At 41.8% G+C, this 25600-nt stretch overlaps 1 protein-coding gene across 6 annotated transcripts in view; it reads right to left on the reverse strand.

The window, feature by feature from the left end:
• The window catches only part of CHCHD6 (coiled-coil-helix-coiled-coil-helix domain containing 6), a 115907-nt gene that overhangs the window by 58452 nt on the left and 31855 nt on the right, over nucleotides 1-25600 (reverse strand). For 5 of the 6 annotated variants that reach the window (XM_086618904.1, XM_086618902.1, XM_086618899.1 and 2 more), the window contains one exon: nucleotides 16015-16098. In XM_086618904.1, the coding sequence (XP_086475030.1) occupies nucleotides 16015-16098 (84 nt within the window). Of the gene's footprint in view, nucleotides 1-16014; nucleotides 16099-21454; nucleotides 21476-25600 lie in introns of all 6 variants that reach the window. The other variant, XM_086618900.1, reaches the window with a different exon arrangement.

A 25600-nucleotide genomic window follows, 5' to 3' on the forward strand; every position in this document is an offset into this window, starting at 1 on the left:
AATTAATCAGACTTTAGGCAAAATTCTTTGTGAACATCAAGCAGCAGCAGCAAAAACCTGACACTAGGACACAGATTTCTCCATCAGGTTCAGTCTGGGCCAATAGATCAGAAGGTGTTTGGATTAAAAAAAAAACAACCAACCACCATCACCACAGCTATCTTGAGATATTTTGACACCTCCAAGTACAGAAGCTTGTCAGTGGTCACAGTGCTTAAAGATACAAAGAGGATTAACAGCTGTTGAAATGCTGCCAGCCTAGATGAATGCCAGTGATACCTCTGATGAAAGGGAGCAGGCCAGCGGCGGCCTTGACAAATGCTGCAGACGACAGCCGGGGGATTAGATGGTACAATCTGCCTCGCACCTGACAGACCCGTTGCTTCGATCCCCTCTCTTGCCGTCCGTGCTCGCCAGCTTCCAGCACTCCTCCTGCCACGAGCCCCACTCGAGCCCAACGGAGCGCGAGAGCCGGTGCCATGCAGCGGGAGAACACGCGGTGCGCCACACAAGCAGGAAACACCACAAATTTGGTAGAGAAAAGGGAAAGGAAAGCAGAGTTTGCTTCTCATAAATCAAATGCCAACCGGGAGATGTTCAAATTCCTGCTTCCAGCTGCTTCTGGAGTCAGAAATAAGACCTCACACCATAAGCAGCACGACTGTCACCTGCCCGCACGCGCCTGGGGACGGGGAACACGTACGTGCCCTGGGCACAGCTGCTGCCACGAGGAACAGCGGGAAGCTACAGAAAAGCCTGGCTTAGCGCAGGCTCTGGAACCGCCTTTGCTCGCAGCACTGCCCCAGGGAAGCCAAGGTACGCTCGGGCTCCCCACAGCTCACCGGGTCGCTGGTTCACACGCACGATAAATCAGGTTGTTTGTTCTCATCGCTCAGAAGTCTCATGCAAATGGCTCCTAACAGATTTGAAAAATTACCCCATCTACCTGCACCCCTCTCGCCGACACAGAGGCAGAGGAGCTGAACCGATCTGTTCACTGGACCACCCTTTGGATCTGTTAAAATCAACCTACACAATCAATCACTGCTATCAACTTCAGTCTAAAACAGGGATTTGGGGACTCTCAGGACACATTGCAAGAAGCAATCTCTTCACCTCCTGAGCTCCTGCTCAGCCTGTTTGTTGGTATTTGCTAGCATTTAGCTAAAACATATTGTTCACGTTTTCTCCTTCCTATCAAGCACAAGTGCACATACACGTAGAAGCTGATTAAACAAGGAAGAGAAATATGCATATAAAGTGTATCACGAGAGCAGAGAAGCCAAGGGTTAAACTGCTTTTATGCGAATTCAAATGTTTTCTTCTCAAAAGGTAACAGAGAAAAGATGTAAGCAACTACAAACAGCTTGCTGATACAGAGAAAATTTTTTTCACTCAAAGCCAACTTTTGAACACAGCTCTGTTGTTTGCTGTTCATGTGTGGGTTCATCCACTCCTCCCGCTGAGACCAATAATGAAATGAGAGCATTGAATTTGTGTCGTTCTATTCTTTCCTTCGGCAATAGGCTGTGAGATCATAAATTTTGGATTAAGATTCAGAGAAGACAGAAAAAAAGCAATGTCCACAAGTAACAACACAGGAAAGTTGAACTACTCATAGGCAGAAGTATATTCCTGTTTGAACAGATCTTCTCACGACTGCAATATTACCCTGAGTTGAAAGTAAAATACTAATTCTGTAGCATATCTAGAAAGCTTCGCAAAGATAAAATCCCACAAAATACCAATCTTCACAAAACAGCTGGGTTTATCCTGTAGATAACAAGCTAGGCACAAAAAGGTTAAGCTACACAGTGAGTCACACAAAGCTACACACCCTAGGACTTCCCAGAACCAGGTCCTACACAGAGATACTCCATCTGGGTGAAAACAGGTTTACAGACCCAGACCGAGATCACACATCAGAGTCAGACTGTCTCTACGAAGGTACCCTGGGAGGAGTGCAATTAAAACAGGTACCCCACAGGAAGATGGTATTAGGAACGTCTCTGAAGAGCTGCAAGTGCCTCACTGGAAACACGCAGAAAAGCCTCATATTATCTTCAACTCGGAAAGACAGCCAGCAACAAAGAAATTATTACTACAAAGGTGATTAAAAGGGGAAGAAGGAGCAAAAAAAAAAACCCAGAAATAATTAAACACTGTGTTTATATGAGGCTGCTTTAAAGCACAGCGTTTTGAGAGACTGCAAATAAATCATTAGTAATTCTTTAAACACAAACTCTGGAAAGTAAAAGCACCTTCAAAGAGAAAGGCCACAAAATGCCAGCAGGCAACCCAGGCTTTCTGACAAGGACAGCAACAGCAATGTGAAAGGCCCAGATTAATGCTAAAACTGTTGTAGGAGAGTATTGCTCCACTCTCCTCCGAGCTGGAAGTTTAATATAGGAGTGAGAAGTCTTAGGTGAGGAATTCACAGTAAATGCCCGAATCAATTATACCTGACAAGTGCAGGTAAACAGGCTTCCCAGGCATTGATTAAACATCAAGGGTTTTCAGCATCAGCTTCAGAGAAGTCCTACACCTTGCTGACCTGCACAGATAACATAGTGTCCATGACTGTGAGGCCACGACAATGCCTGCTAAATCCCTGTGCCCCTGCTGGGCAGCTGCACAACCAGTCCCGTAGTGATACCTGGGTCCTATCAGCCGACCCGTCACACAACCAGGATGAACGCCTGGATCACAGGATGCTGCCTCTAACAACCGGGCATCGTCCAAGCGAGAGTGACAGGCGTGTAGAGAATCAGCGCTAAAGGACGGGGACAAGAGGGAAAGAAGGGAACTGTCAGAATGTCAAGAGTGCAAACGTATGCAGCTGAAAGTTTCACCAGGAGGCTGACCAGCACTTCCAAGGGAAAAAAAGATAAAAAAAGCCACGACACAAAAAAAAACCCCACAACACACCACACAACAGAAAATTGGCAGTCATCAAGTACTTGTCATAGATTAAAAAAGATTCCCGTCAGGCCCATCACAGGAGCTTATTTCAGGAAGGGAGGAACATTATAGGTTTGATGCCATCATGCCAAAGCTGGTATTTGACAGAGCCTCCAACAGAACTCCTACCACCTCGGACCGGCACGCTGCAGCTAAAACTCCCGTCTTTCTCTGCTGAGAATATCCCTAAGCCCCATTTATAAACTGCAGCAGCTGGCCCAGTTAACAGTTCCTGTTCCAATTTTAAAAATCTAAATTGTATTCATGACCCCATTCTTTTCCACAACAGGTAGCTAAGGAAGGAACACAATTCACTGGATTCCCAAAGGAAGCCAGAACAGGAGGGACCCAAGGCAGAAGATGTACAAGAGGACTGGAGAGCACTGAAGAAAATGCATCACATTCTTGCACTTGCACCAGTAACGGAACTGCAAGGAAGAGAGTCACTATAAAAAAAAAAAAAAAAACCAACAAAAAACAAACCCCCAAAAACGAGAAGTATACCAAAGCCTGCAAGTTTCACCCTCTCCCAGGGTTTTTCCTCTATCTCCAACTACAAATTATTCTCCATGTGCAGTTTCCAGTAAAACAAGCTTTGCTAAATAACCCCGACATGTGCGGGGCTGAGAACCAGCCAAGAAGCAATGATAAGATGTCCCTGGAATGATTAAGGAAAATGCAGACATCTCTCAGGTTACAAGGAAGCCTGTTGTACTCTCCCCTTAGTGCATATGCAATGCTGCAAGCACTGTTCCGAAAACCTCTGATATTCAAAGGCTCATTTGGTTGACAAGGAGCCTGTGGATTCGTGGACAGATTGTCACACAAACTGTCAGGTTTTTAGAGAGACTATCAGACCTCTCTTTGCCTACGTTATGGAGCACATCAAAGACACAGAAGATGAACCAGACGCAGACTGCACAGATCTGACAGAATGGTGGGTGTACATATTCAGAATACTGTACTGCTGGGGGGGGAAGGCTTAATGTGAATAATCAGGGGCTGAAAGTTCCAGAAATGTGACAGGTTTTGGCAGCAATTCTCATCTTTGCATTTATTTATCGAAGGGAGAAAAAACTGCCATACTAGAGGCAAACTTGGGAGAGGAAGAAAAATTATATCAGCAGCAATTTATTTTGCCACTGTACTTTTTCTTTATTATTACTACTCCCAGAGCATTTTCTGACGATATTTGTATTTTCAGTCAGGGTTCTCTCACTGCGCTTGCAGCTTCTCTTCCCATTTTAGGAGAGGCTGGTTTAACGATTACAGCCAAAAAGACCGCTAGGACTTTACAGGTCACTGTACACGGTTAATGACACAGACAAATCCACGCTTTCACAAGTGCCCGCTGGCTCACAGCTCTGTCTGGAGATGCTCAGGAGCTCATTATTCAAAACTTCAAGCTCAAGTTATAGGTAATCAGTACATCTGAAGAAATATACCATACCCAGACAACCAAAAATTGAAGTAACAAAAGCTATTATAGAAAATACTAACCTTAAGCATTAGGGTCTCACTTTTTAAATGAGGACAGCGTTCACTTATCTTCCAGTGAGCTAGAAACCTCAGTTAATGAATAACTGGAAAAAGTTCCCAGCTCCACAGCTCAAAAGTACTTTTACAAGGATAACTTGATGTCATTTCCCTTTATTAGTAATATTTGGGCAAGCATTATAAAGCAACAGTATATTTATTTTACAGCTGGCAAAAAAGTTATTAAGCTATTTCTACCAAGAAGTATTGATTATTACTTTAAAAGGAAAGCAAAGTATAAAATGAAACATTGATAACAAGAAAAAGAAAATGGATTAACACAGATTCCTTTGGTCTGCATTTGCAATACCACTGTCATATAACCTCTAGTTCTCCCTGCAAGGCATCAGTTATTCCAGAGGAAAGAACACTAGTATCTTTTTATATTTATTTTGTTATTCAAAACAGATTGAAATTCTCCACACAGTATACAGAAAATAAATATGATGTTTATCTTAAGATAAAAAAGCCAAGGAGGACAAAGAAGAAGGGATGGTAAAAGGGATAAGAAAGAAATTTGTAAGCAATTTCCTTTCCGTCATTTGACGGCCTCATTCTCTCTGCTTTTAGCGATCTTCTCTTTCACGTGGTTTTTAATGGAGCAGTTTTGCCTCCTCTGAAGAGGACAAGGCATTGAAGAGATGTCTCTGTAGCTGGCAAGAGCTGGTGAAGTCTCCAAAGACAAGCCCAGAAGGACCAGGGCTCGCCCATCAGGTGGTGAGAGGCATTTTCCCAGCAGGGCTATTGAGACGTAAATATTAACATGAAAATCAAACACCCACAGAGCGCAGAGGCCGCCACACAAATGCTTCATTCCCATCCTGCGGCAGAGACCACTCCTTCAGCCGATGACTGTCACAACCCTGGTGCATGATGTCACCCACGGCCTTCAATAGCATTTGGCCACCACCAGCTTAGTACTGTACTTCCCTTACAGAACCCAGGCGGAGGAAAGGGAACAAGGCATTTCTCGCTTCCAGCCCATTACAGAATAATAGGAATACTTACTTATTAACATTAAACCAGAAAAATCTCATGAAGCCTTGCTGCCAAGGCATCTCAGGAACATGAACGGAAGAATGTCAGATGTATAGTGTATCATACACCTGGAGATGCAAGTTAAACCTGCTCTCAGAATTTAAACAGTCTCTACCAGTAAGGAGCACTACATGCAAACAACCACAGACCTTGACTTCGGGACTAAATGAGGAAGAAATAAAAGTAGGCTTAAAGCTCCAAAAGAAATATTTTGGTGGAAGCATCATCATTGTCTGGGGTTTGCTGCCATAGCTGATAAACTTTGTAACAAGGAAAGGCTTGGGAAACAGTATTGTAAGTGAATTTTTTCAGGCCATAAAAAAACGCATCAGTTTTTCACCTCTATCTACTGAACAAGACCCAACAAAAAATTCTAGCCCTTCAACTGGGGACAGCTTGGGCTCAGAAATCAGACCACAGGAACACAAAGAAGGGACAGAACTATGCTTTTGCTGGAGAAAAAACAGGAGAGGAGAAAAAACAAACACCACAAACAGAACCAGAGTCAAATCCTCTCTGCACAGAAGCGAACACACAAACATAAGACCCAGCCTTGTCCTATTTTCAGCTGGCAAGGACAAGGACAAACTCTGTGTTCCTCACCGGGACGCCCTTTGCCTATCATAGAAACCGACAGCTAGGACACAATTATTATTTTTTTTTGTTCTTCCTGCAACAAACCCTTGCCTCTAACTGGAGGAAGAGTTATTATCTCGGTGCCACAGGAATGAGTGATTAGCCATCAGGAAGTAATAGCTTTTTGCTGCTAACAGAAGCTGTATCTGAACAAATGACCTAAAGGTGAAAGGTCTCATATACGACGCTTAATCCCCTGAACAGCTAAAGGAAATTTTGTGGTATACGTAACTATTATGAAAAATGAAGTTAAATTCATATACATGCCCAGGCAAGCACACGATACAGTATTTTTTACACACCCATATGAGTCGTCTTCTCTGTTTCAAGAACCACAGTCCAGCCAGTTCAAGGCTTGCTGCATTCATGGCTAATTAGATGATTTCTGTATACCATCCAGTACACCATAAGACATCACTGGGAAGGGGAGGGGGGGTGGAATTAAAATCCAGGCACTCCTTGAATGACCCAGGCGTGCAAACTTACAGCAACCTTGCAGCTTGAAGTTATATAAGCAAAAATTTGGCTTCTGTTCAGAAGAACGGAGAGGGAGAAGGAAGGAGAAGGAATTAAGCCTTTTTTTCCTATGAAATGACCTGAAATGCAGTAATTGGGAAGGAAAAGAAAAGCAAAGCCAGCTCTTCTCTTAAAATAACCTAGCTATTACAAGTCGTCTCAAATCAGAGGCTTAGAGTTTTATCTCAGCTCCCGCATTTCCTTCTCCCCTCTCTCGCTACTCCGTGGCCCCTTGGAAGCTGACACAGATTAAGTGGCCTCCGGTGTCTTCTGGCTCTGTGGCCGTTCCTTGCCATCACTGTCCTCTGTGCAGGGCAGCACCTTTTATCTGATGGCCACTCCAGTAGTGAACACCTACCAGGGCAAAACTCTCCTCTCCACATTTGTCAGGGTCCAATTCCCAGACAGTTCTAGTACATATGAGATGTATGTTTACTATTTTTAATAAAAACAAAAAAAATTTAGTCATTATTTTATATTTATTTACAATGGGGCTGGACTGTGAATGGGTAATCCTCATTTGAGTCAAGGTGTTTAATTGCAAACTGTGTGGGATCATTCTTGGTGCAGCAGAGTACATATCCAAACCACCAGCTAAGCCCCAAAACAAGCAAACAAAAAACCCACCAGACATCATCCTGGGATCAGGAGTCTGTGACAGACTAAGCAAATACTATTTGCAGTGGCTCAAGACCTCATGGCGAGCCTGATGGTGCACATATATTTAAGAACATTAAAACATGTTATTTACAATCTACTTCTGAGTCACTCTGGTCTCTTGGGAATATGCATTATATGTTCAAGAAATTGGAATAGCTCTTTTATTTATGTTTCTTTAAAATGACTGGCAGATGGGGAAAAACCTTCAGAGAAGTGGCCCTAGGCTGTCATGAAACATGTATTTAACACACCCACAGTAAACTAGTAAACACACTCACTTCAGAAGGTACAGCCGCTGTAAATACAGAGTAGTCCCTTTTTAAAGTCTGATCTCTGGACTACTTAATTCAGCACAAATTTGAGATGTTCTGTGGAGTCTGCCCAATTTACAGAGTAATTATTAGCCATATTTTCCATTAACATGATGAGAGCATATTCTGTAAGGGCAGAACCAGAATTTTAAGGACCTTTTCCTGCCACAGGTGGAAGGACCACTGCAGGCTGAAATAGAAATCTCAGATTCCCCAAAGTCAGGCTCTTATATGCAAGTGCATTCCACACACACAGGGAAATTCTGTCTACCTGAAACCATTTCCAAGATTAAGCCTAAATCTGGAATATCCCAAGTGGAGTGCAAGCTTCAATCATCCAAATCCCAGCAGACACACAGACTCCAGCCTAAGGTCTGGAACATATTTAATCAATTCACTGTGCGAACTCTCCACAGTTTCATAAAATAGCCAATACTGCACTAACAGGGCCAAAAATTAATTGTACACTGGTTGGCGAATTACACGGAAATAACAGGCAGCACTGGTATTTATTGCAGCAGGATAATGTAGTTGGTGCTAAGGTACAACCACAAAAAAAAGGTGAGAGACAGAGTGCGTGCATACATGTGTATATGTACGTGCACGTGAGCACTGCTTTTCATTACAAGAGTAGCACTGGTTTTACTGGTAACAGTGCTAGCTGTATACACACACATTTATAAATACCATTCTGCTTATAAACAAGCACATAAACAGCACAAAGAAGGAGAAAACAAATTTAAACATTAGGCAATAAGAAAATGAATTAAATAAAGGGAAAATTGGGTTGAACAAAAAACAGCAGGGGAGGGTATCTGAAATATTAGATAATGGGGAAAGCTCTCAAAAGTCAGACAAAAGCACTCCTTGTTTTGCTCTTTCTGGACTAGATTTGACAAATACTCTGGTGCTGAGTTCTAACAAAAAGACAAGACCACATTCTAGGTCTTTTTGTTCTGCCTTTAACAAGTCTTCATAGTGATACACTGATGAGACCAGATACCAGATTGTTATCTAAATTCAGCTGCTAAATTCAGTGTTAAGACACTAAGTTCAAACCACACATTGCCACATTTATTTCACAAGTCGAGCCTGAGGATGGATTGCTCCAAGATGAAGCAGCCCATAAGCATCAGCCTCTCCCTCTGCAAAGGTACTCTAAATGCCAGGGAAACAAAACCACCGTAAGGCTCTGACAGTTCGCCCTTCGGCGCAGACTGCAAACGCGTCCCTGCGCTAATCGGGCACACCGAAGAGGAAGCAAACACTTAGCTGCTGTTTGCACAAACACTGCTTGTAATTTGATGTACTGTGCATCAGTCAACACATATTGCAGAGAGAACATACACACCGCAGAGAAGGCAGAGAGGCAGTGCTGACATCCAACACATTTTATTCGCCCTATTATAGATGTTCTTTTGAGTTTATCAAATTACCAATCAATTTATCTGATCTCTAAAAGCTGGTGTACCGAGATATATTAACTACTAAACTTTACAAGCTTCCAACAAAACAGCCATTAAATGGGTGAACTGAGCACAGGGTACTGAAGTCAGTTTGTGAGGCGGCCAGCGGCAGCAACAAAGCAACCTCTCCCCGCAGACAGGGGGATGACAGAGAAGCATTCGGAAGGCAGCCTCCCCGAGATGCTGTTCAGCCCTCACAGATTCCAGCGGAAAGAAGAAATTATGGATGCCGTACTTCCCCCTCTTCCCCCGCATGACATTTAATGTCTGTGAATAACTGAGAAGAGGAAGAGGATGGGAGGTCAGAACTGGTCGAGATGACAATTTCAGGTTTGTTCTTTTTTCGTTTTGTTCCTGTTCAGAAATTTAACGTGCACACAGGACAAAATCTTCGGTTCTCTAAATATCAAATCACTGCTACAGCCACTGTCAACTGGAAGACAATGTCCACACAGCCTCGGAGAGACGGCCCAAGTGACTGGGAAGTGATCTGGCTGATTAGGATGGATCTTATCAGCCGACTTCAGAAAACTATACTGGGGATTATTCTTCTTGTGTTCAGAAGATTAAATCAACAGCTCAATGAACTGAGTGCTTCCTTATATTGCTCCACTGGCCTAAAAGGCAAACTGCTTTTTTGGAATCACAGCTGTTGCAGGTTCTTATCAAGCACTGTTGGTCCTGTAGGAGGAAGGGTTTGCAGCAGAGGCAGGAGATGAGAATTGAACAAATTAGGTAAGAAAAAGATGGAAATTGTAAATAATATTGTAAGGCTCAATTATGAAGGCAGGGACAAGTGACACTTCTGAAAGGGAAACACACTTTTTGAGATCAGAACTTGCTTTCGTACTAGGTGTTCTTCCTCAAAGTCCCCCACAGCAGTGGCTAGAGCAGTAAGCTAATGGCTGGCAACACAGGGACTAGAGGCAACAAAGCAGCCCTTAGACACACACAATAGCTCACATGCAGCCATAAGATGTTACACTCCATTTTACTGAGAAAGTAAATGGTGCTGATGACACCTGCCAAGACATATCAGCTCATTTAGAAAAGGGCACTGAATCTTTAATTCCCAGTGAGAGGGCAGAGGGTTCGGTTGAAGATAACATCTCAACACAGTTTGATTTTTCAAAGGTAGGTGAGTGCTCTCTAGGTCTCCCGGGTGCAGACGCAGCCTGGGACCCCACCTCCAGGAAATGACTCCTTGTCCCCTTCAACAGAAATCCTCTGCCACCTTTGCCCAGTGACTTCAGTTTGTCCAGCCCTATAGAATCTGCTTAAAATTGACCATGAAGACCCAACATGAACATACTATTCTGCAAGGCTTCTTTTTTCAAGGCTGCTGCCGCTTTATTTGCAGAGATTTTTATTGAGATGAGTTACTGGCCAAAAAAGCATAGAAATGACAGTCAACTCACATGCAGGGGTGACCTTGGTGCACCAGCAGTGGGAGACTGCTCCAAGAAGAAAGATCAAAGCCAATAAGAATAACAAACAAAAATAAGTTTGCCTCCTGTTCTTTACAAATCCTAAATGCTTTACAAACACGAATTAAACGGTAAGTGCAAGGGCAAAAGGAGATTAATTTAAACAAACCGAACAAGGTGAATGCCACACGCAAAATTACAAGATTTGTGAAGCTAAGCAGAGAGAAAGTGGTAGTCTACCTTATTAATAATAAAAATAAAAAAAGGTATTTGTTTAATGCATTCTTTTTCCACTTGCATAAATACCCTACAGCTTATGAATAGCTGTTGTGCTACTCACTGTTCTGAAAAACTACAAGCAGAAAAACGTCGCGTATGAATGTACCCATTGCTCACAGTAGTCTGCAGCCACCTAATAAAAGATAACGTGGGAGCTGGAGCTTAGGAAAATCCAAACAAAGAAGAGACATCTATCTATAGCAAGGAGTTTCACTTCATCTGCCGAGATTACCTTCAGCCTTTCTCTGCCGTTTCACACTACGCCAAAGAGCCACCCGTGTTTTGCTGCACTGTAAGCACTGCCCTTAACCTGTGCCAGGTTTAACCCAGCAAAAGGAGTCAAACAAATATTTACTTGGGAGAAAGTACACAGCTAACATGCTAAGTTAAACCTCCTGGCATCTGAAGGGTTCCAGGAGAGACTGCGTTTCCTTCTTACATGTTTTAAAGGATGTTTCTCATTTGGAGAATGCAGGACAATGTATACATGGAATTCTTAACAAAAATCCCAATTCTGAGCAGTACATATGTTAACTGTTTATACCAAGCTCCCTCCACCTCCCTCCCTGCTTTGCAGTAACATAAATGCATGAAAGAACATCAGCTTAAGGCTTCTCAAATTGAGTGTTTCTAAGGTTTTCCTTACAGATTATTAGGTCCAACTCTCATTCTTTCCACCGAGAGAAACGTTACAGTACAAATCTTCCTTCAAAACAGTTCAGACATGACCCACTTTTTGTGAAAAAATTCCAAACTACACAGATGAGATGTAAAATTACTCTAACAAGTCAGAGTTAGAAGTTTAACTGCTTATAATAAATTATCCAGGTCTCATTAATGGATTACTTCTTGGAGATTAGACAGTCACATTGGAAACACAGGTGTGGAATGGAATGTCTGTATCGCCAGCTCCAAAATCCTGCAATTACACACAGTCATGTAAGAAATAGTCAGTTTAAAGGATCTGTTCCCTGTAATCTTCCAAATAATTACTAAAATACTTCAGGCACTCCAAAACAAAAACACACAAACAACCCAAGAGATTGAAATACACAACCACAACAAACTACCAGTTAGTGAGGAAGACCAAGGGCATCACCAGTGTTCTGATCCTCTGAAAGGAATTTGCTCAATAAAATTTGATTCTAAAAATTCTAAGAGCATGCACTGCACTGCAGGCAGAACGAAACCCACCACCCCTTGACATACGCACAACCCCTGACAAACTGGTAACAAAGGGTGCAGTGGGAAGAATACCTTCCAACAACAAATCACAGCATGGGTTTAATCCCAGCACAGCTACTTCATGCATTCAAATCTGCACCCAAATCAGCTGAACGCTGCTAGTAGCAGTAGTGTGTGGCATTTGCTCAACACAAGTCAGAAGTGTAAATCAAGTGTCAGGCACTACAAACAAATAGAGAACGAAACAGTGATTCTGATGCAGCTACCATATATATTCACGGTCCACCCATATCCTGAGCACTGCATGCACAGTTCTGTTTCACACCTTTCATGGAGGGTTAAAATGATTCGGAAAAGTTTCAAAGATGACCAGTCAGGATGATCAAAGCATTTGGGGCAAGTATCCCACATACTTGCCCCGATCTTATGCTCATCCCGGGACATCCATAGTCAGGACCAACATATTAAACTAGGTGGATCTTTAGCATGACACAGCACTGCTGCACTCACCATCTTATTTCTTCCAGTGCTTTAGTAGATGTAGGAAAAAGTCCAAAAGCTGAAATACTGAAATTATTTTTTCATATGTGTCCTTTCCTGTGAAAATTTTAATAAGACTGCCTAGAGAAACTGAGTTTCTCAAGATCTATTTGAAATAAGGTACACCCATAGTTCATCTCATGTAAAACTAAAGGCAAAGTCTTCTTAGCATTTCTATAGCTTTACTGTTTCACATCACTTTGCCCTCTCATTATAAGCTATTCCATCATATAGATGGAATAACTGAGATAGATGGACTAAGTAATTGTTTCAAACTCCCAAAAGAGAAACAGCTATTAGAAAACGAGCAGTTCTTTGCTTCCAGTTCTGTGCTCTGTCCAGTAGATTACAGTACTCTTTCAGAGATTACAAAATAAAAGGATAATGTTATTCACACAGTCTGCTGCATTCAAGGGAACTACTGAGTTCAACTCTGGTTAACACATCTCAAAGACAGAGCTGCAAGGGGGAAAGGGCCCAAAGACAAACAAGTAGAATGAGAAAACTGGAAAAAAAAAACACACAAGCAGAGGCTGAAAAGGTGAGGACTGCTCAGCTTAATGGGAAGGTAAAAGAGGGAACAGAAGTCTACACATAATGAATAATGAAGAGAATTCCTTTCATCTCTTTCACATAAAGGATATTAAATGAAAAAAAAAGTATTTGAAACTGGTAACAGAGAATTTATAGAATATATAAGTTAACTTGTGGCACTGTCACGTGATATTGGAGGCAAAGAGCTAAACAAGGCTTCAGGAAAAATGCCTGAGACATAGAAGAACGATGGCAGTAATCCAAGTTCCATTACAGTGAATAAAAATACTGAATGAAAATAAACTCTTTTGCAGCAGGGCAGGCGTCAGCCTCCGACTGACAACACTTAGGAATACTCTTCACAAAGCTGTTCTCCAAAAATCTTTGTTGTGTTGTTTTGTTTTGGTGAGGGGCTTTTTGCACCTTCCTTCAAAGTCTTTGAAAACTGACCACTGACAGAAGAAACAGGACAGTCTCTGTGTTTGATTCAGTGCAGCAGCTACTACATGTAAGGAGTACAGAACACAATTATTCTTCACATCCTACCAAGAAAACATCCTCCAAAGACAAGTCTGCAAGTCTCCTACTGCTGAATGCTGTTATCACGCAGAAGTGGGACAAAGCCAACCTGAGCTATAGACAAGCACAGCAGGGGACGAGAGAGAAGAATTCCTGATGGTCTGATCCTCAGAAGGAGGAATTTTAGCTTTAACTGGACACTGAGCCATCACATTCATTCAGTCCCAGCCCAACACCTCCCAGCTACCAGTGACCAAACTCCAAATAACCATCCCCTCTGAGAACAGCGGAGAAAGTAAACTTCTGTTTCAGAGCTCCTCCCCACCTCATCCCCTTAACTGACAGCTTTTTTCTAATATAGACACACACATACATACATAGATATATAAAAATATATCTAAGACAGAGTTGGAAGGTTTTAGCACAGTGGAAGGAAAAATAAATAAATAAATATGTCAAGGTCTGCGTGTATTCAACAAATAAAAGCAGAATAATATAAAAGCAACAGCTAATAAAAAAGATTGTTCTGTATTGTGTTTTCCATCTTTCCAACCATTATAGGAATAAAATCATCCACAGAGAAGATCGAAAACCTTTTTCAAAACTAATACAATTAAGCTTTATTACACTGTTTCAAGTACATTTCTCTCATCTCCCTTCTAGCCCCCACCACCTCCCACTCCAATCTAAACTAACAGTTGGAGGCATTCTTCTATTTTATTACCAGCAAAACGCTAGTGTTTAAGGGTCAGAAACTATCTAGTGTTTCAAGAGAGGAAAGAAAACCTCTCATCTACTTGCTTTTGTACACGTAAGAACTAGAACACAGCTTCTACGCAGCTCTGCAGTTCGAATAGTACTACGGGCAAGCCTCTTTGCTCCCCGAGATCCTGCACTAAAATATCCATCCCCTTGTTTAAAAAGCTATCCTGTAGCAAGGGACAAGGACTTCAATAGGAAAACACAAAATACAACAACAGACTTCAAAAAGAGGAAAACGCAGCCTGGACACAAACTTCTCCCCACTCCTCTGTCCATAAAGGACAGACACACATACAAATTTTCTCTGCAGTTTCCACTCCATGAAACCAGATCCAGAGAGAAGAATATAATAGAAGCACACAGCATGAGACCAAGAAATTGCAAAAATTCCCTTTGCATATGAACATATGGACAACTGTGATAATTAGAACGATAGCTGCTAGATTGTTTGCAATTTCACTGAACAATCCCCATTATCTAGAAATAGAATTTAAAAATCTGAATGCAACACTGAGTGGTAGTTTTAATAGTTTATTTTTAATGAACTGTATGGATTAAAGTGTTGCAAAATTGTATCATGTGAAATTGCTCATGGGCATGTTTTACCATCAATGGCTTAAAAAAAATGCTGTACGGACAATCACGCAGTAGCAGGGAATAAGAAGAGGAAGAGATGTGCCGATAGTTTTCAACCATTTCTATAATCCGCAATTTTCCCATGTTCCATATTCACCATCATCCTACACGTTGGTAGTAAAACTGATTGATTTCTCTGTCTCCTTACAACCCCCCTTTTTCATTGTTTGCACTTCTTTTTAGTCACATAACACAACTACAAGTCAGATGTATGCAACTCCCTGTCAGCGGGTCTAATTGCTTTAAATTGGAGAAGATTATTCTCCACATTTATTAAAAAATAAAGACTACTTATAACATTATTTCATTTCGCCAGGAAGTGAAAAACGCATTAGTTCGTAAGGAACAGCATGGCTGCTTCTATTTTTATGGCATCAATTTTTAAAAACTCATCATGGTAAACAATTAAACAGAGAAGCAAATCTCACGTTTAGGGGAGAGATTCAAATCCCTAAATGGATTTTCAAAGGTCATTTCAGGCTTAAAAGATGCTTGACAGTGTCTCTTTAAATCATGTTCATTTCAAAGGCTTATCCAGCAAGAAGCAGGCAGTGCACTGCAGCACCACCCTTTGAACTGCTGGGCTCCCCAGCGGAAAATTAATAATACAACTTTAATTCATATTTATAGCAAGATTTGTGGTGTGGCGCTTTTTTTTTTAATTTAGGAAAGGATTTTTAACAGAAGGAATAAAAAGGGCATTTGATTTTTGAACTCAGTTTTCACCTGAAAACCATGGTGAAAACAAAATAGTTTGAATTATTTTATTAAAAAAAATCTTTGTTAAAACCCCCTTATCTTTCAAATATGAGCTGTTTAAAAGATTTGGTTTGTACAGCTTTTTCATCACTTAACTAAGTAAGGGGTGAGGGGCAGACAGATACCGGGAGCTGACAGTTCCAGGTTTCGTCACAATGCTTCTTGTTTCGCAACTCTTTGGATCCAGGAAGATCCGCATCTGATCCCATTAGCATTCAGAGGCCACAATAAAAGGCAATTTAGCCTCACCTTCCTCTCAATGCGGGCCAACTGCTCGTTATAGAAGGCCTCTTGCCGCTTCAGCTCTGCCTCCCTGCCTTGCAGCTCCACGGCCTGCGAAGAAGAACAAAAGAGCATCAATAGAAGACGACATTAAAAATTTAAAAAAAAAAAAAAAATCATTGCTCAGGACTGGTGTATGGGATCCCTCTTGGTGGAACTACAAACCTTCAGTATTGCAGTTCATTCTGGATCATCTTCACAAGTCTGAAACACTCTTGTTAGTATCATATTGAAACTCAATCTTGATTTTATGTCTCCTTATTAAAAGAAAACATGTAATCTTAGAAAGGTGACACCTTCCTATTGACTTTTTCAGAACTTCACCTTATCCAAGTCTTTTGTTTTTCACAAATCATTATGTTTATTACTCCACTTCAATGTTCTTGATTTTACCTTAAAAATTTGATTTATCTCAAATCCTCCACTTGATAAACACTTGCCCCTTGGAGTGTTAGAAAACTTCTATAGGTTTAACAGACCCCTACAATCATGAGGAAGATCTGAAATACATGCCTATGCTGTAACATTTTTACAGCAACACATTCTCACTGACCGTGCATTTGCTCTTACACACCTAGACAGGACCACCCTGACAATCAAGCGCTCTCTGTGCATGCACCACCAGCACCCCCAGAGCTCCTCTGGCTGAGTGCTGTAGATTTGGAGGAGCAATGGGTGCCTGAGAATTTCTCTTCCATCTTCCAAAGTACAAGTGTGACACTTCTGAAACAGCAAACTTGTTACACAAGCATGTGCTTAATAAGCATAACCTGGTCATCAACTGAACAACGACCAATTGTGTGGTTACAGCAACAGCTTTTGTCTTTTAGCTCTTCCCCATCAGCAGCACTTCATTGCATTCCCACCCCCGAACTGAACCAGCGTTAAGAAAACATGGCACTGATGGGCCCGAACTGAATTTTTTAAGCTTAAAAATAACAAGCAACAACAGCAAGAAGAACGGCACTTGTTTTTCTTCCCCCATCCCACCCCAAAATCTCTGGGGCCACAAGTTATCACCAGGCAAGAAGATCTTTTAAAACTAGAATTATTAGGCCGTTTAACACCAACACAAACCCTGCTAATCTATAGCATCCCAGCAGCATTGCTCTTAACTTTTAATGATGTTGCACTCACAGAAAGTGCTGGTCCAATATGATTAAGCAGCTGGGACAGAAACGTCCTTGTGGGCTCAGACCTGTCATTTTACGGCCAACAGCCATCGTTAATGAGAAAAATTACATGTGAAAGCCAGTTGCTGTGCATTTCCTTCTTTCTACTCCCCTGCTGATGGAAATAGCGGTATAATAGGGCTTAGAAGAGAGTTTAAGCTAGGTAGTGAGGGACAGCTGATAAGCAAGCAAGAAAGCAAGTAGTACACAAAATAGGGGTTTGTGGTGGCGGTGTCTGTTTGATCATCTTTAAAGAAAAAAGAAATATTTTGGTTCCCGTGTTTGTCATCCAGCCAACAGGGCCAGAGTAAGGCACAAGCACTATAGACTCACATCTAAATCCCCTTGCTCTCAAAGACACTTGATTAAAGGCAAAAATCTCTGGCTTTGCTTTAACCAGAGCTGTTATGTATCTTCCAGCCCACCAACGAGCTGAAACAGGATGGGAAGGGGGATGAGAATCAGCTGCCCCATACACACAGCCTGACCAAAGAGAGATCACAGCTACAATAGAGGCATTGATGGGAATCTTTTAAGTGCCAAAATTACTACCACTTCTGTGATAAGAGAACCAAAGGTATCCTTCTGAACCAATATGCATCTTCTATACAGAAAAGCAATAAGTAATTTCAACTGAAATGAAACAGATGTAAGAAAGCAGGATGGTTTGGTGGATGACCAAGGGAACCTGATTTTCCTGCTGATTTTCTGCATAACACCTATAAAATCAGATCAGTAAACAAGTGATTTTTATTTCCTTAAGAAGAAAACAAATAAGGAAAAGAAAGAAGAGTAACACAGTACTGACCCCTCTGCACAATTCAGGTGGAAGGTGCTTTTGATGTGAAGTGTATTTCAAGAAAAAAAAAAAAAACAAACAAAAACACCACAGTGAAAAGATCAACTCTTAAAAATGCAAGAAAGTTTCTGCTTAATCTAAATAAATTGATTATGTGGCAGTGCTACTCTCCTGGGGTGGTAGACTATTCTGGGAGCATAAAGCCAATACACGTAACAATACTGGTGGGCAAGAGGTTTTATTCTCTTTCTGGCAAGACATAGGTATGACATCTCTGGAAGGGAACACAAACCAAATACCTAATCTCTCAAGTGGGGTGCTGAGATGCAGACACATTCGAGGTGTGCTGATTTGTATGATGGCAATCCATGGACTCCCAAGCAGACCTGACTGGAGCTAGGGTGCCCACAGTGAATAATGCCTCCACACCAACGCACCCTGCAGCAGATGGACATTCTGTTAGTGACTTCCCTGGGATCTTGCAAAATCGATGTCACAGAATAAACTGCCAACTGCAGACCACAACCTCAGTATATACACCACTCTTCCCCCTCAGTAATTTCTCCCATACTATCTCCCATAAGTTGTATGATGAACCAGAGGTTGCACAGAAAACTTTTACTCGCAACTCAAACATATTTTCAATGCCTTGCTTGTTTTCAAGAGCGGCTGATGTTTCAGTGCACTGAAGTACACTGAGAAACATTCTATTTGCGACAGATCTGCTTGAAAGTTCCTTTCTGTTTCCCTCTATCCCCAGCTGTTATTACTAGAAACTTTAGTACGCTTTATGATGGTGTTTGAAGTACGAATGGTACAGTCAGAGATGTGTCATTTGAAATATTCACTGTTCCAAACTGGGTTAGGCAACAAGGGACATTTTGTATGAATACAGGATATTTATTAAGAGTTCCTCTAGTCCTGCTGCTTATTCCCTACCTGAAGTCAGAAGCCTGTGATGTCCCAGACAGAACTGGCTGCTATGGAGATGATTACAATTTCACAGGGGATTGAGGTGCCAAACAAAGCATCAGATACACTTTTCACATAAAGGCCTTTAGTACTAAAGAAGGAAGGAGAAGGGAAGACATGCATGATAAAACACTGGTCTGAAAAATCACATATCAGAAGGTTGCACTTCACATCCATGCTGCAGAAGCTACATCTGAGCTTGAACGTATCATGCAAGAGATGACCAAACCACTGAGATGACATCTAAGAAACTGTAGTGCAGAACACAGCGGAGACTGGGATGCCCAAGAAGCATGAAGACAGTAACAAAACAGAGGGAAGGGAGGAAGTAGGACACAGAAGCACATCCAAAACTTAAGAAAGTAGCACAGGACAGCATGTATTTGCAAAAGAGAATGTATGCAACAGGCAACTGCCCTCTCTAAAAACTAAGTATAAGATATATTCAGGAAATGCTCACGAATTCTCTGTGATGTGTCAGAAGTTACAAGCACTGCATTCTTACTAAAGGACAGTTAAGGTATACTACTAGCATGCTTCCATGGACATGGATCAATGGACTGGTTGGAGGCTCCTTCAAATTCTCCCTATGTTTTATCTTTACACTTTTTCCACAGCCCAAAGTTTTTCAGGTTATCTCAGCGTGGCTTTGAACAGCAACAAAGAGCTAGGACAGAGTCATGTGTGATTCTCTGCCTCTTCGTCTCCCTTTATCAAGTAACTCATTTAGAAACAAACTGTGAAAGCACATTTCTAAAGCTATGCATTACATGCTGGCTCAACTAAAGGATTCAAATACTGGCCTGCCAGCTGACAGGCAGGCCAAAAGAAATATATTACAAGCCTCTTAATTGAGGTAATGAAATATTATTGGTACATTCTCTATGAATAAAGCCAGACACTCTTAGCCTCATCCTGAACTGACATCAACATGCAACATACGAGACCATGCAAGTGATCTCCTAGAGCTGAGCTTCACTCTAGCTAGCTACATCCATTCACAGATTAGCTTTGGCTTTGCCCCCCATGAAATATCACCAGATTTTTATTATTTTTAATCACAGTACCTTCTTATCACCTTGTTAAACATGAAAACCAGGAAGGAAATCTACTTGGAAAAAAAAAAAAAAAAAAAAGGGCTTCTTGGCAGGGTCAGATTACTGTAGGGAATGTGGTACCCAGGAATAAATTGCAGCAAGAGCACAGCCCACAGCTGACGGCTACCATCAGGCCACCTCTCTCAGCTATACTATTGATATTCTGGGATTTGTGGAGAGAGCATGTAGAAGACTCTACCGGCGAACAAAAAAAACACCCCTCTCTCTGCAAAGGGCAAGTCAAGCTAGAAGGAAAAGTCCATACCTCAATCTATAAAGAACTTCCTCAAAGGCAAGTCATAGCACTTGGCAAGACTGTTGGAAAAATATTTATCTTCTTGGCAAAACACAGTCACCAGTCACAGACAAACTAGAGATGATGCCTAGAGAATCAGTCACAGGCAATCCAGGGAAGTAAGCTACAATGATAAAGGAAAGGTCCTTAAGTCTCTATCAAATGCCTTGTTTCTACATCATCCTGTCTTTGCTGAGAGGAGTTATCAGCTTCCCCCAAAGGTATCCAGTAACGTCTCTGCAGCAGCACAGCAGAGATGTTTTGGCTGGGTATCTCAGCTTGTCACACTTCACAACTGCAAATTCTTATACCTCATGCTTTCCCATGTATCTTCCAGTCCTGGTAGCAGTCCAGGTGGCAGGGGAGAAAAACAAATGCTATTAAAGGCTCCAAGATTAGAAGAAGAAATTGAGAGCAATGCACTAAAGAACAGAACTAGCTCCAAAATTAGCTCACTGGCATGTTCCTCATCAAGCCTAAAGCGAACAGTAGAGCTGAAAGGGCAACACTGCAACAGCAAGAGGCAGCTTGCACACATCATGCCTGAGACCGAACAGCAGAACTTTACAGGGAGGCTTGCACTGGACAAGTAACCATGGGGGAGCCTTGACTCAACCTCCACTTGCATCAGCAGAAATATCACAACTGCAGAGCCGCCTGCAGTCACTATTCCAGACATGCGTGGCCTACAAAATCACTTGCTTTTGTCCTTTCTTTCATCTTGTTGAAGGCAGGTGACTGGGTTTTGTTTTGTTTTAGAACTCAGATGCAGACTCATGGCCTTAAAAAGCAGTACTGGTGTAACCTTCATTTCCTCCTGTTTCTGCTACTCTCAGCCAACAACACACATCACCAGATCAAGTTTGGTTTCAGCAGCTGTAAGCGACACAAAAGGAACCAGTGAAAATCTTTATGGAGGAAATAATATGCAATTTTCTAGCTGAACACCTTTTAAAATGTAATGACAGAAAATAAAATCCTGCATCTGTGCTCAGCAATAACAATCTGTACGCGCGCAGTAACAACATGACACTTGGAATAAGCAAGATCCAGACAAAAAAAGAGAGCTTACCCAGGCGTCCAAATCCGCAGGCTTGGAATAAAGAGAGTGCAAGGGAGAAAAGAAGGGAAGGAGAAGAAAAAGAGAAATCAGTGATTTATGGAGGCCGCCTGCTGCTGCACAATATAGCTTTTAGGATGACAAGTTTAGAAAAGTTCCTAAAAAATGACAAGCATCTTAAGCAGTGCAGTGCTGTCCCCTGTTGGGAACTGTGCTATTAAAGCAAAACAAAAGCACATGCACCCCCAAAACCAAAACAACGCAAAGCCCCCAAAGACTGCTGCAAGTTTGCCCTGTAGGGTGGAAGCTAAGCCAAGACAGCTGTGAAGCAGCCAGTCTCAGGAAGTCATGCAGGGCGCTGCACAATGCTAGAGATGCTGATACCCCAACCATGCACCGATGACCGCAGCAATGCCAGGCAAACACAAGAAGAGGAGGCGGTCAACAACTCTGCTGCTTTCAAATTACCTGCAAAGAACAAGTATTCTTGCATTTTTGAATGCACAAGCTGACCCATATAGCAAGTCATCTTCTTTACTGGACAATTTCAGCACATGCTTTCTAACAGAAACCCGGTCGACTGATCAGATTTCCAACCAGATCCCCCTTCATAGGCAACTGAACACATCTTCAGTGCACAGTCCAAACCTCTGCCAAATCCAAGCTGCCTTCACCTGCTCCTTATGTCTGCAAGCCTACTTAAGGATGAAGACAAGCAGATCAAGCAAGCTTGATCTTATTTACTTAATACTACTCTTATTTACTTAATACTACTTTTTACTTACACAGTAACCCAGTAGCAGCAAAGCAAGTACAAGATGATAAATGTTTCATGCCCATAACCACCTCTTTCTGAAGCCAAGGCTTTATGAGGCAGCCACAGCTCTCATTTGTTGTCAAGGGCTGCAAGCCTTCCCTGCCTCTCAGGGCTACATTCAATCAGCAGCACATTCGCTAAGCAAGAACTTCAGAAAGGCTGCCCTTTTTTATTATCATTATTTATTTCAGGGGAGTTGACAGGGCAGGAGGAACTTTCCTCTTGGTCATAGTTCAGTGCCAGAGGGAGCAGACGGTGGAGTGCAATATGTTTATGGGACCTGCCATCATTTTAATGGCACAGAGCAACTACTTCAGGTAACTGAGGGATGATGTGTCATCAGCTATGTGTGTCGTCCATCCTCACCCTTTGCAACAGCTGAGAGGGCTGGAACCAAACACCTACAGTTCTACTGGGGGAAGCCAATTCCCTCCTTTCTGCAGACAGGTTTGATATAGCAGCATCAAGTCCTTGGCCAAACAAACCAATACACAGCAGGTGTTCACCAGTAATCACTGACCGATCTTGACAAAAGCCTGATTTGAATAACATTTTTCTTCCTGCTGATTTTTACAGTCAGGACAGATGTGCTTAGGTTTTTTTTTTTACATTTTAGCAATAGCAAGGCTGTCCATCCTCAGCAGATGGACAGGAGGAACACAGGGCTCTTTATGGTGCATGTTATTATTTCAGCAGGTAGGTCATGCACACCAGTAGCTCCTTACTGGATTTACATGTCATCCCTGGGGCACCTAAGCCATTAACTGTCACATTTCTGGTGGAAAAACACTTGCATGACAAAAAGAACATGAGATACTAACTCAGCAATACTAAACAGTTGCTGAGAGCAAGGAAAAGGGGCCAGCCCTATAACCGAGAGGTGGTCCCTCTTATACCCCTGATAAAATAATAATGCATAACAGCAGAATAACAGTTTTAAGAAAGATAACAGCATTGCAAACCTCAGGGCATCTCTTCTGTAGATACTGCCAAAGGCTTTAATTTTGTCATCTTTCAGAAGGAGGGGAAATTATTACTCGAAGAATAGACAGATACATCCCACTGAATGGAAACAGGAAAATTAAAACAGGTATAGATGCAGTAGGACATATTGCTGCACTGGGAAAAAAATAATTACATTTGGAGTGAAACAGACTAAATAAAATATAATAATAAAATAATACAAAAATGAAAACTCAAGAGGGCTACTGGTTTAAGTTTTACTACCTCCTAAGCGTGCGCCAAGATCTCTTTGTAGACCTGCATTTACCAACGTTGACTGATAATAAAAGACACAGCATGCCCACTAATATTTTCAAAGTTTAACTAAACTGTTCAACAAATGAGCAACATCTGGGTTCCTTGCTTCCTAATCAAGTGAGCTGCACTTCCAGCTCCCAGCTAGGGGCCTGCAAGCTTTATAATCCCTGCCCTGGGACAGATCATCTTTTAGCACCCTTGGTCAATACTGCTGAACTCTTCTGCTAAAACAAGGGTTCATTTCTCCTTCAGGTAACCTACTGGACAGCAACCACAGGATGCTGAATAAATACTAGACTTAATCGTTTTGAGTCAAAACCAAACCAACATACTCCTCTTGACTGTACCAGAGGCAAAAGTTTATTGAAACAGGATCTCAGGCCAAACCAGCAACCCCTGTCCTAGGTATTTATATGGAGAGAAAAAAAAGATACAGTTCACTTGGAGAAGACTCTAGCTAGATATGGGAACTACATAAGCAATGCATCTGTGCTTCTGAAAACTTCACATTTGAGCCTTGATTCTTCAGGCAGGGTATGCTTTCTCATATATGTATGAACAACTCAACTCCCAGTGAAATCAAGAATACAGAGCCAAATCAGTATTTCACACATACGGACAATTTCCAGCATCTTTTCCCAAACCCATACACCACAGCACCCATACATGACTGCCATAACAGGCACATCGCTCGTGTTTGTCATGGTCTGGGCAAATGTGAAAATGGCAGTAAGCAATCAAAACAGTTCTGAATTGGCGGCGGGGGAGGAAGGGATCAGCGTGACAAAGCAGCAGCTTTAGGAAGGGCAATGCCTTCATAACCTGACTGGAACCAGCTTCACCCTAGATGTCCATCACCTTGCCATAGTCAATAACTCTGTCACATAACTAATTTCATTACAACGTGACCAATGACTCAGGAATCTGGACTACCAGCTTGGTAGAGATCTCCTACTTTAGAACTCAATATAGAGTATTTTTAGGGGCACTGCCAACTTTAGGAGTGGAAGATAGAGTGGGAGATGCAAGAAATGAGAGGCAGCAGGTGCCCAAAACCCAAGACAGCTGCTGGCAACAACTTTTGCACTCATGTCAGTATCTGAAGAGCTCTGCAGCACATATTCACAACATCTTGATGACCAGACTTCATCACTGAATGGGCAAAGAGTCATTTCTTCTTAAGGCAATAATCCAGCTCTAAACTTTTCCACGATGATAGGAATTAAAGCATTTAAAGAATATATCTAAGACATTCAGTATCCACTCCAGACCCTTAAACACTTCCAGTTTAGTGGAAAATTGAAGCAGTATCAATATTAAATGTAATGAGAGTCAGAGATGTAACCCACTGACAAGGGAGAAGAAGCAGGAAGAGACACTGAACAGCAATCAATTTTGAGGAAGGGCTGAGATGAAATTGCTCAACTCTAATGTATACAGAGCATACACAATTCTATAAACATGAAGATGGGAAGCAGCAGAAAAACCCTCTGCCCTTTTATGATTCAGGGACAACTGCACTTCTAATACTTATGGCACTGCTGCAAATAGGTTTGCAATGCTGACAGTTGATAGTTTTCATTTAAAACAAAATAAAGAGAAACCTATTTTATAAAATCCAAAGGAAACCATCTGCTTTCATTGCTTGCTTTAATACTTCAGCCCATTCCCACATTCTCCTTTTCCCATCACCACTTCTACACATGCATACATAGAGTTTTCATTTTGTAGGCTGCCAACAGACAAGGCATTCAATGTCTACAGAAATCTTGCAGAGTGTAGGCTCTCTAGAGATGTATGCTCAAGATGCTTATTTCTGATAGCAGGTGAGTCAACAACTCCCTCTAAATTTTTACCTTAAATTCTTACTCTGCCTGTTAGACCTAAGAATCTCCAAGTCCCTGACCAATTTAGCAAAAATAAAAACCTCAATAGAGGGCATCATGAAATTCTACATTAATTATGACTTTCTATCCCAGAACATATTTCAGACCCTACTGAGTCAATGAGGTATTTTCTCATAAAGCTAGAATCAAAGGCCACTCAGCTCTTCTTGGATTATTTCTAGCTCATAATCATTA

Source organism: Tauraco erythrolophus, chromosome 12 (genome assembly GCF_009769465.1).
Source record: "Tauraco erythrolophus isolate bTauEry1 chromosome 12, bTauEry1.pri, whole genome shotgun sequence".
NCBI classification, from domain to species: Eukaryota; Metazoa; Chordata; class Aves; order Musophagiformes; family Musophagidae; genus Tauraco; species Tauraco erythrolophus.